At 54.0% G+C, this 11,726-nt stretch overlaps 1 protein-coding gene across 1 annotated transcript; it reads left to right on the top strand.

Moving 5' to 3' along the window:
- Positions 1 to 1,896: 1,896 nt before the first annotated feature.
- LOC311176889 (olfactory receptor 14A16-like) lies at positions 1,897 to 2,769 on the top strand (the record flags this gene model as incomplete). The annotated part of the gene is made up of 1 exon (XM_084242525.1): positions 1,897 to 2,769. The coding sequence occupies one exon, from the start codon at positions 1,897 to 1,899 to the stop codon at positions 2,767 to 2,769; it is 873 nt and encodes a 290-aa protein (XP_084098651.1).
- Between the last annotated feature and the right edge of the window lie 8,957 nt (positions 2,770 to 11,726).

Genomic DNA, 11,726 nt, shown 5'->3' with positions numbered 1-11,726 from the left:
GGGCGCCAGGCAACAGCCCACGAACCAGGGGGTGGGCCCGACACCGTGTCTGTGAGCATCGCCGCTCACGCCTGTGCCGTGGGCGCGGAGCACAGGGAGGGCCAGAGAGGAAAGAGCCACGACAGTCAGGGACGCGCAGCCTCGGGGGGACTCACGGGAGGGTCCAGGGACGCTGCTGGCGGGGACGGGGCCGCGAAGAGCTTGGCCTGGTTCCGGGCCGCAACGGGTCCCGCGCTCAGAGGAGCCGGTTCCCTCCAGACCCAAATGTCCTCTCCTGCCCGGGGGACAGGAGGTCTGGGGGGATGGGGGGGCAGGGAATGGAGACCCGGAGCAGACCCGGGGTCCCTCTCACGGGGAACCGCCCCTGCACCGGGGCGGGGCTGCTCTGAGGACAGGGGTGCCGGGCCTGTCCGTGGCCAGCAGGCCGCAGCGTCAGGGGAGCGACAGTCAAGGGGCTCGAGGCGGCGTCTGGGGAGACGGATCTTCCTCTCAACACGTGGCGCGGCCGCGACTGTGTCCGTCACTGGACACGCGCTTCGGGGGGATCTGACCCATCACCCTCCGCGCACAGGACACCGTCTCACGCTGTGGCGGGAAGGGGTCCCCGCAGCTGGTCAGGGCCCGGGCAGAGACGCGGCTTGTGTATCTGTCGTGAGACATTTGAGTTTTACGTCACTCAGAAGAATCCCAGGCCTTGACCGCAGCCTGTGCTCAGTGATTCCCTTTTCAGTTAGAACATCTGGGTCGTTTCCACGAACCTGTCACAGTTATTTCAGATCAGCACATTCTCCTCAAAGTCCTGCCTCCCCAGGGCCTGCTCCTCCGCCACCCCACAGAGGGGGGAGAGGGTGAGATTGGGGAGGCGGAGAGCGGGCAGGGCTGCCCTGTGTCCAGGCGTCCCCACTCACGCACGGGCCCGGGGGGAGGAACAAACCCGCACCCGGGGGACCCGGGGCCCTGGGCCCGGCAGGGACAGCCACACGCACAGACCGTCCGGCTCAGCTCCGGAGCGGCCTCCTCCCTGCACAGACGTGCCTGAGTCTGAGGGGGACAGAGGGGCCGGGAGGGACCCGGGGTGGATGAGCCCATCCTGCAGGAGGGACATGTGGGGGTGACCCAGGAGGAGACTCTGCGGGAGACACTAGAGATGGAGGAAGGTCCTTTCATGGGACATCACGACGAGACAAGCTTGAGGTTCGGCGCCCCAGCCTGGGCGCCCGGAGGTTGAATGTGGGGACAGTGAGCGGAGAAGCAGCACAGGACGTGGGCCTGAGCGGCTCTGGCAGGAGCGTGTGGGGCTGTGCTGGGAACGCGGCTGCTGAGAGTCCACTGAGCCTCGACACGCGTGGCATTAGCGGTTTCCACAGTGAGTGTCTCGAGGGCAGGGCGTGGGTGACAGGTTTCTAGGGGGAGGGGGAGGATCAGTGAGTTTCCTGCTCAGAAGTGGCCGCGGCTCTGATGGGCCTGACCCGGGACCCCGAGGGGCTGGGGTGCGGGGGCAGTGGGACGGCTCAGTCCGCTGTGCTGGGCGGGCCAGTGACAGACAGGGGAGGACAGTTGGGGGGGTTCTGAGGGGAGGGGAAGTGGCCATCCTCAGTGTCCCTCACATGAATTGTTGGACAACGTGACGGTTTGCTTCAGAAGAGCAGAAAATGCAGTGGTTTGACAGGACGGCGCTGCTCGGAGAGTGACTGGGGATGAGACTCGGGAGGACCAGGCGTGTGGGTGCCGAGGAGCTGCTGAGATAGACTTAAGGCGCCCAGTTATGTTCACCTGGGGAGACTGGGTTGTGGTCATTTCTTCCTCTCAACACTTATACAGATGATGGCTCCAGAGGTGACCAATCTCACGGCCGTGACAGAATTCATCCTCCTGGGGTTCCCCACCCAGGGGACTATGGGCTTCCTGCACCCGCTGCTCTTCGCCCTGGTCTACCTGTGCGCCCTGCTGGGGAACGGGCTCATCGTCCTCATCACCACCCTGGACCGGCACCTCCACACCCCCATGTACTTCTTCCTGAGGAATCTCTCCTTCTCGGACCTCTGCCTCATCACAACCACGGTCCCCAAGTCCATCGTCAACTCTCTGAGGCACAGCAGCTCCATCTCCTTCCCGGGCTGTGTCGTCCAGGTCTTCATGCTGGTTATTTCAGGTGCTGCAGAGTTTCACATCCTTGTGGCAATGAGCCTTGACCGCTATGCTGCCATCTGCCACCCCCTGCACTATGACGTCCTCATGAGCAGGGACAGGTGTGTGCAGCTGACAGCTGTGTCCTGGCTGGGTGGGGGGCTCTATGCTGTGATGAACACAGCTGGAACCTTCTCCTTGTCCTACTGTGGGTCCAACGTGGTCCACCAGTTCTTCTGTGACATCCCCCAGTTATTGGCTATTTCCTGCTCAGGAAATTTAATGAATGAGCTTATACCCATTCTCATCGATATGGTGTTAATAACCTGCTGTTTCATTTTCATCGTCATTTCCTATGTGCACATCTTCTCTGCTGTCAGGAAGATCCCATCCACAGAAGGGAAGGCCAAGGCCTACTCCACCTGCCTTCCCCACCTGCTGGTTGTGGTGCTGTATCTCTTCACTGGATTCTTTGCTTATCTGAAGCCGACCTCAAAGACCCTGTCCACGTCTGACCTGGTCATTTCTATGTTCTACACGGTGGTGCCCCCCACCTTTAATCCCGTCATCTACAGTCTGAGGAACCAAGCCATGAAGTCGGCTGTGGGGAGACTGATGAAGGGAAGACTCACCAAGGAGTAATAGGAAAGTCGAGGTCGAGACTCCATCAGGACACTCTTATTTTAAATTATCTCATAACACGGTGGACAGAACTGTGAGGGGAACAGGGAGGTTGGAGGAGGCCTCACCGGGGATGGTGGTGTAAGTAGAAAAAGTGGATTTACTTATTATCCTGCAGGAGTCAGGGGCAGAGGCTGGTGTCTGAGGAGGAGGAAGTTGAGACAGGTTTAGTCTCTGAAACTGGGGCTTCCTGAGTTGGGACCCCAGGTCTTTACGTCCCAGAGCCCACGCAGGTGTCAGGGGGAACGCCCTGTATCCTCAGAATTCCCGTCAGCCCTTGCGGCCGTAGGTGGGCTGGGCCCTGCTAGTGACCATCACGGGATCCCCATCTGCCAGGTCTCAGGGCCCTTCCATGGGACCCCTCAGTTCCCTGGTCTACTGGGAACTCTCTGCTAGGCCCAGGACACTGACCTTGTTATCGATAAACTCAGGGTCCTGTAGAGGGGAGCTGACCCTTCCAAGGGCATCCGGGTCCACCCAGGCTGGGTGGACAGGTGCCCTGGGTGTCCTGTCCAGGACAAGCACTAACTGTCCTTTGGCCAGATCCCAGGGAGGCACCATCAGACCTGGAGGAGTGATGGCCACCAGAGCACTGGCTTCTCCAAAGGGCTCAGGCCCCACTGAACAGCCCAGTCCATCCTCTCGGGGTTCTGCTCCTGGGGACTGTGGCACTGCAGCTTGGGGTTTCAGGGAAAGGAGAGAAAGGCCCAGGCAGGTCCGGGTCGCGGGTCAGGTTGGTCTAGCCTCGGTTCAGACACAGCGGAGCTGGCCCCTGCCCGCCGTGGACACAAGGCTGGGGTAGATGCTGCATCCCACGCTGGACTAGCTGGGCCAGGCTGAACCCAGGTCCTCGGGCATGGGTGCACGCCCCTCAGGAACTGCTGATTGGCGGGTGGCCTCAGGTGGGTGGGCCCAGAAGGGGGTGGCCAGGCCATGGGTGGGGTCCAGGAGATGGGGCTGCAGCAGGCCCTCAGAAGCAATGTCGGCGTACACCCCCACACCAGGATGGGCCCCAACACCGCCCACCCCAGGCCTCTGGCTCCTCCTCCCTCTGGGTGGCGCCATCTCGCTGGGCTGCTGTGAACTTGGCCTGGCGGATGCTGTGGACACGGGTGGGAAAACGTGTCGGCCCAGGACTGTCCATGCCCCGTCTCCTCCGCCAGTACCCCCCATTGTCTGTGCCCAACGTGGTGGGGCCTGTGAGGACTCTGGGGGAGACCCACAACTGGGAGAGGATCCCCTACTCTGCTCTGTCAGAGCCGAGTCACAGACCACCCCGGGGGCTCACCGGACAGCGCCGCCTCGGGACGGCCCCGCAGTGGAAGATCAACACAAGCTTCCCTCACACGCGACAACAGTTCAGATGTGATGACAGTCACCGGCGCTGAGAGTAAACGGCCTTTTTGAATAAAATAATTTTGAGAGACGCGAACAAATTCCTGTGTGAGAAGACCCAGGCGCTTCCCCTTCTCGCTCCTGGGGGACTTCTTGGTTTTCCACCTCCATCCCCCTCCGCCTCCGCATGCTGTCCCCACCTGGCAGGCCCGGGAGGGCGCACAGGGGGTGGGGGCGACTTGCCGGATATCTGTGGATGGGGCTTGTCCTGGCTCTGACGATGGGGCCACCCCGGTCCCCTCGGTGGTCAGGGGAGGTGACGGGGTTGAGGGTGGACCCGGGTCCTGTCCTCACAGGTGTAAAAACTAAGGAAATCGCCTCTGACACAATCGGTGCAGTAATGATCACTGAATGTGCTACAGGACGACGCCAATGAAGACAGTTAAAAAAAAAAAAAAGTACGTGTCTCGGCTCTGGAGGAAGGTCCCCGAGGTGTCCCCACGAGCCCCGACCATGGAGTGAGAGGCCGGGACGCCCTCTGTCCCGCCATGGGGACAATCTCAGGAGAGAGACTCGACACGGCAGCGGGAACTTTACCCCAGACAGCAGGTATCTGCCCCCAGCCATGTGCAGGGGAGAATCCACTCACACTTGGAAAATTTTTGATGTCAACCTTCATGTTAGACTGGAGAACGCGCCACAGTTACACTATTCACTTTGTAAATGACAAATACTAACGCTGACGGGGCCCAAGTCGTCATGTCCCGCTGCCCTGTCAGCCTGGGTGAGACTCGGTGAGAGAAAACATTGTTATTGGAGGACCTTCCACCAATTATGCCATTTTAATACATTCGTTATACGGGGAGATTTCTTCGATCGGCCTGACAATGTCTCATGACTGATCTCAGCGTTCCGTCAGTGTGTTAAGTGTTACATCCAATCACAACAATGATGATCTTGTAACTACGATGAATTTCAAAATCCTTATTGCTAAAGTCCAATTTGTTACTCATTTTTGTTCCTAATATTACGACGGGTATGAAAGCAGAAATTCAATTTTCATTACCATAGTTTTCACTCTTTTATGGCTCTGAAACTAAAGTGAGGGTGGCATGGACATCTGACTTTTATGGACATTCACTTGGGTTTTTCCCCAAGTCCGCACTCAGGCATTGTTAGAGCTATTATAAATAGAGTCGCAGCACTTTCATCATTAGTATAATACGTCCTTTAATTCTTTTAAAAGATGTCTACAGATATGACCATGGGGTATCCTCATGTATTTTTTTTTGGTTCTTATTAATCTATTTAGAATTATTTCCACTAATGTATTTCCATCAATTTATATCCTACATTCTCCATTAAAACCCGACCATCATCGGGACCATCATCCCATGGAGGGGGCAAAGGAGGAGGTTGGGGAGGGGGAGGAGAGCGGGCAGGGCTGCCCCGTGTCCAGGCGTCCCCACTCACTCACAGGCCCGGGGGGAGGAACAAACCCGCACCCGGGGGACCCGGGGCCCTGGGACCGGCAGGGACAGCCACACGCACAGACCGTCTGGCTCAGCTCCGGAGCGGCCTCCTCCCTGCACAGACGTGCCTGAGTCTGAGGGGGACAGAGGGGCCGGGAGGGACCCGGGGTGGACGAGCTCATCCTGCAGGAGGGACGTGTGGGGGTGACCCGGGAGGAGACTCTGCGGGAAACGTGGTCTCTGGGTCCTCAGATGTGGGGTGTCAGGGGCAGGGAGATGAGGAGACGAGGGGACGGACCAGGAGGAAGCAGTGAGGCCAAAGGGGCAGGAATCTGACAGAGGAGGCGTCAGCAACCACAGAGCTTCACCTGCTCACGGTGATGAGCCTTGACCGCTGTGCTGCCATCTGCCACCGCCTGCACTATGACGTCATCATGAGCAGGGACAGGTGTGTGCAGCTGACAGCTGTGTCCTGGCTGGGTGGGGGTCTCGATGCTGGGATGAACACAGCTGGAACCTTCTCCTTGTCCTACTGTGGGTCCAATGTGGTCCACCAGTTTTTCTGTGACGTCCCCCAGTTATTGGCTATTTCCTGCTCAGGAAATCTGATGAATGAACTTGTCCCCATTCTCATTAGTGTGGTGTCGAGTGCTTTCTATTTTATTTTCATCGTCATTTCCTACGTCCACATCTTCTCTGCTGTCAGGAAGATCCCATCCACAGAAGGGAAGGCCAATGTCTACTCCACCTGCCTTCCCCACCTGCTGGTTGTGGTGCTATTTTTCTTTACTGGAAGCGGTGACTATCTGAAGCCGACCTCAGGGACTCCGTCCATGTCTAACCTGGCCATTTCTATGTTCTACACGATGGTGCCTCCCATATTTAATCCTGTCATGTACAGTCTGAGGAACCAAGCCATGAAGTCGGCTGTGGGGAGACTGATAAATGGCCAATATGCCAAGATCTGAGATATCACAATCTATAATTATAACCCCTCATTTATTGTTTTTCCCCTCTCACTCTTATATGTCATCACTTACAATGTATCAACTTCTTGCATTAGGATTTCTCCTTTGACAGAAATATATTTTCTCATATTCTTCGATAAGCTATAGTTTCCCCCAAAACGCAATGCTTTGCCCAACCTCTACCTGTGTGACGTTTATAAACTGTATCCAGCTCACTGCTACAATGCATTTGGTGCAGAATGTTCTAGAACTCACACATGAGTATGTGAACTCACATATAATGAAGCAGTGGTAAAAGTAGGGGGTCTGTCCTCGGGAGCACATGGGTCATAGGACCCCAGTCTTGGGCACTTGGTTCCCACAGCCCGTGTCTGTATCCACTGAGCGCCCCATCCTTGTGGAGGGGAGGGGAGCCAGTTGAGGGGAACCCCCAACCCTCAAAATTCCTAAAGGAGTGTCTTCCTCTAAGAGACATTCATGTTCTGTTCAAAAGACTAGGAGATCTACTCCTGAATCTGCTGGGGATGTGCGGATGTGCGGATGGAAGCATCCTTGGGGAATCAGAGTTCATGTTGAACCCCACAACTGATGTGAATATTGATTTCTATGATATCTGATTTGATCTAACAGGACTACACTGTTGATGGACTATCACAAAAGTAAAAAGTGTACGAATTTTACTGAGGAACTACATTTCTACTTTTAAAATGTATATTTTTTATACATTTGTCCATGTGTTTACTTTCAGGTTCCCTTAGTTTTCCCATTTGTATTTTGAATCTCACACCAGGACTTCTTTCGACTCTTGGGTAGATAACATTTCCTTCCCTTCCCTTCTACTTTGGAACCTGCTATTTATTATGTCATGTAGAGAGCACTATGTAAAGGTCAGCATGATCCTATTTGGAAATTTTTATTCTCCAGCGGCTTCTGTGCTGTAGACCCCGGGGTCTCACGACCCCTTATGTCCCATGAGATCATGAGCTGGGGTGATGATCCTCCCTTATGCCTATTCTCAGGGAGCAGGTCACCATGTCCCCTGCACTTCCTACTGATCATAACTTGCTAATTCCATGAGAACTTTTCTTTAAAAATGTTTGTTAACCACGGACTTGAGTCCATTGAAATTTCAGAATAAAATGTATTAGAAAATCTCTTAAATTATTGTCTATTGTCATTTCAAAGAATGTCTTTGAGCAAAGATTTCTTCCCTGGGGACACTTACATCAGGCCCTGGTCAGATCTGTTTAAAATTTTCTATTTTCCTTTGGACCAAACTTCTACATCTCTGTTGAGCCGGAGAGTTGATGTCATCAGTGATGTCACGCGAGGTTATGCGAGTTTACAACTTGCCACCAGCCAAGAAATGCTTTATTCACGGGGTTTGTTGCTTTAATTTGGGGGTTAATTTCCCACTCTGCAGGCACAGTGCCCCCCGCAGTCCACACAACACCCCGTTAGTGCCTCCTCTTCTTCCATGCCCGTCCCCTTGCTTCTCTCTGTTCCCTCAAGGAACAGCACATTTTTTCACTAAGCCCGACATCTGCTTTTGCTGCATTTGGTGAGGGAGCTTCTCTGTATTTCGGTTCCACAGACAAGTGAGACCATCCGCATCTGTCTCTCACTCTCCGGCTCATTTCACTTCAGAAACCACCTGAGGATACAGCCATGCTGTTGAAAATGACACGATTTCATCCTTTCACAGCTGGGTGGTACCACTGAGCGTGGACCCACATTCTGTATTCACTGTCCTGTGGCCGGCACTTGGGGGGGGCAGCACCAGCCACGGTGGACGGTGCGGCTGTGACCACCGGTGCACGTGGTCTGCCACAACTCCCCCCCCCAGAGTGCTGTGAGGACACACTCCAAGGAGAAGGGCGCCGAGGGCGCATGGACAAGTGGCCCCACACCCTAGAGAGCGTTTGAGCCTCAGACACGCCATCCCCGAAACGGGGTCCCGCTCTGGGTCTTGCACGTGTATCTGGGATGTGGACACCGGGGCCCAGAACACTGACACACACACATGTTAACGGGGACCCTGAGCCAAGGGACACGGGGATGAGGGCAGCATCACTGTGATACCCAGAGGGCGGGAGAGGCCAGAGAAAAGCTGCGGTAGAGCCGGTCAGCCCCGGGTCAGCGTGACAGGCCTGAAAACTCGACCAAGGCCACAAAAGTATCTTTTCATGTGTGAGAACTGACCATGACCTGCCCGGCCTGGGATGGCTGCACAACGTTAAGATAAATCAGCCTTTCAGGACGATGGTCACGCGGGCGTTTCTCACCTCCCTGGAGAAGCCATTTTCATGTCGGGCCCGACTACAGGAAGGAGCCGCGGTGACGCCTCTGTCCCCGCCACGGCGCCGAGAGTGACGGAAACGGCCTGGAGACGGCGGAGAATGTCGCGCACGAAGCGTCTCCGCCCGGCCTCTCCCCCACGGCCACATGCCCCGCCGAGGGACGGTCATGTGGAGGTGGTGACGGCGGCTCCCGGGCGCGGCGGGACACAGGGACCGTCCCCCGCACGCACCACCCGCAGCCGCCTGGTCGGCACGAGGCGTGATCTGCGCGCTGAGGTTCTGACAGTGAGGGCACCTGTCCCCGTGGAGGGGAGGGGCGCACAGTGTGTGGGTTCGCCCCATTCCTGTTTCCCAATGGGGAGTCTTCCTCTAAGCGAAATTCATGTTTCTGCTCAAAGGACAAAAGGAAACTGCCGGGGACCAGCCTCGACAAAATGTCGTGTCAGGGGTTCCTGAAAGGATGAGGCGCGTCGGCGAAAACTTAAGGTCTGAGGGGAAGGGGCTGAGGTAGTGAGGAGACACTGACACTCGATGAGGTGCAAGTATCTCCTCCCGAGGGGCTCAGCAGGTTCCTTATTTACACATTTTTAGCAAGCCGTGAGATGACATGATCATGTGCATGGACACAAAGCGGAAACCATCAGCGCATCCTTTAGACTGTTTGTTGCTATGTGCCTTCCGCGAGAAAGCAACCTTCAAGGTTAATAGAGAGAAAACCAAGCCTGACACTAAAACTCATTATTCCAGCTCGACAGTTTCCTAAGACAGTCGGGAGCCCCCAGTCCACCCCCGTCCGCCAAAGCTTAAGCATCCAGAGACTCTGCTATGCATACGGCCTGCAGCCGGAGGCCAGCTGCTGCTCAGCTCGCACAACTTTTCTACGTAGAAACTCCTTAACACAGTTGACTGCATTTAAAAACTTTCCCAAGAAACTTCTAAAAAAAAGGAAACTTCTTAAAAAAGCAAAAGAAGGACTTACTATAACTGTTGTCCTGGGTTGTTTGTCAGGCAGGCTCATGTATAACAAACTCTTTCCCATTGTCAGGCAGGCCAGATTTACAGTGCTTCATGTTTAAGCAGGTAATTCTCCGTGCCATGTGCTTATAACATTCTTACAGGTACACTTTATTGCCCCGTGTACTTTCCGAGTTTTTCTTATATGACCAAGAACAAAAAACAAAGGGATGTTAAATCTTCAGCCCCACGGTGTGTGAGGCTCTTTAAAAGTCTTCGGCCCCACAGTGTGAGGCCCTGTTTCTTCAGCCCCAGGGTGTGAGGCTCTTTGAACTTCGGCCCCAAGGTGTGAGGCCCTTTTTCTTAGCTGCTTGCCAGTGTATTACCTGGCTGGGGCAGCAAGGCCCCCTATAGCAGGAAACCACACCTGACTCTGCCAGAGGTGGAAGGATGGACGCTTCCTTGGTTAGTAGGAATCTATGAGTGAAACATGGAATGGATGGAATGTTAATTTCTGTGATGCCTGTTTGGATGCCAACGTGACTGCACCCCTCGATGTGGTGTTTCCGAAAGTAAAGTTAGATGAATTATTTTTGAAGAACTGTTTTTACTTAAAACTTTTAATTTTTAATTTGTTGTTGTGTTTAGGATCCCTTAGTTTTCCAGATTGTTCTTGATCCTATAGCAGGCCTTCTTCTCGACCTTCTTGTAGATTACACTTAAGTTCACTTTTCTTGTACTTGGGAACTGTGTTAATTTTGTTTTATGTAAAACATTATGCAAACTAAAGCTGGGTGATATTTGCTAATTTTTTTTATAATTCCACACATCTGCACTGCACGTACGGCGGTTCTCATACTGTTTCCCTAACACTGAGCACGTGAGCTGGGGGTGACGTTCCTCTTCTCCGGGAGCAGCTCACTGTGTCTCCAAAGTCTCCTGCCCGATGAGCACATATTTGTCCATGAAACTATTTTTATAACAATAAAATGTAGTTAATCACAATACCTGACTAGTCCATTCAAATTCAGAATGAAACATGAGTTAGAAAATCAAAGTAATAGTCATTTCAGTGATAGTACGAGGTCACAGTCCCCATCCCCTTGGGATATGACGTCATTCCCTGGTCAGATTCCTGTTCATTTTCTATTTTTCCTTTGAACAAATGCAGTGAGTGTCTGCTGAGAAGGGATCTTTCCATGAGTGTTTTATCACAACGTCACATTAATTTGTTATTTGTTCTTATCAAGGAGGACACTCACTTACACTTTTTACTGTTTTCACCATGGGTCACTTTTCACTCCCCCATATACACCAGTGTCCACTCAGAATCTACTGTATGCCCTGCAGTGACTGTCCCCTCTGCCCACACTCCTACTCTCCTCCCCTGTTCCCTCTGGTAATGAGCAAATTTTTGCACTTAGTCCAACATTTCCTTTTGCTGTTTGCCACTGTATTTCCTTAGTTACTTTCTTTTTATATTATGTTCCACAGATGGGTGAGAACAGCCAGTGTCTTTCATTTTTTGACCCATTTCACTAGCATAAGCACCTCAAGGTCCACCTTTGGTCCCTAAGGGCACTAGTTCACCTTTTTAATAGCTGTGTAGTATTCCACTGTTTGTGGACCCACATTATTTATTCACACCTCTGCGCACAACACTTCTATTGGGGCTCCCGTTCTCTCCTTGGAGTTCCCTTCTCTGACCTCGGGGACCACAGGGTGGGACCACCTGGCGAATGGCTATGGGGTCAGGGACCAGGTGGCCGTGAGTGTGGACATAGGCAGCTCTCACGTGGCTGGAAATGGACCTGGCGCAGCCGCAGCCAGCTCTTGTCCCGGGCGCCCGGCGGGGTCCGGTGGCAGGCCCTGGTGACCGGGGTCCCTAG

Source organism: Talpa europaea (genome assembly GCF_964194135.1).
Source record: "Talpa europaea genome assembly, chromosome: 9".
Lineage (NCBI taxonomy): Eukaryota > Metazoa > Chordata > Mammalia > Eulipotyphla > Talpidae > Talpa > Talpa europaea.
Note: the sequence above shows the minus strand (reverse complement) of the source record. Positions and strands in the feature narration are given on the sequence as shown.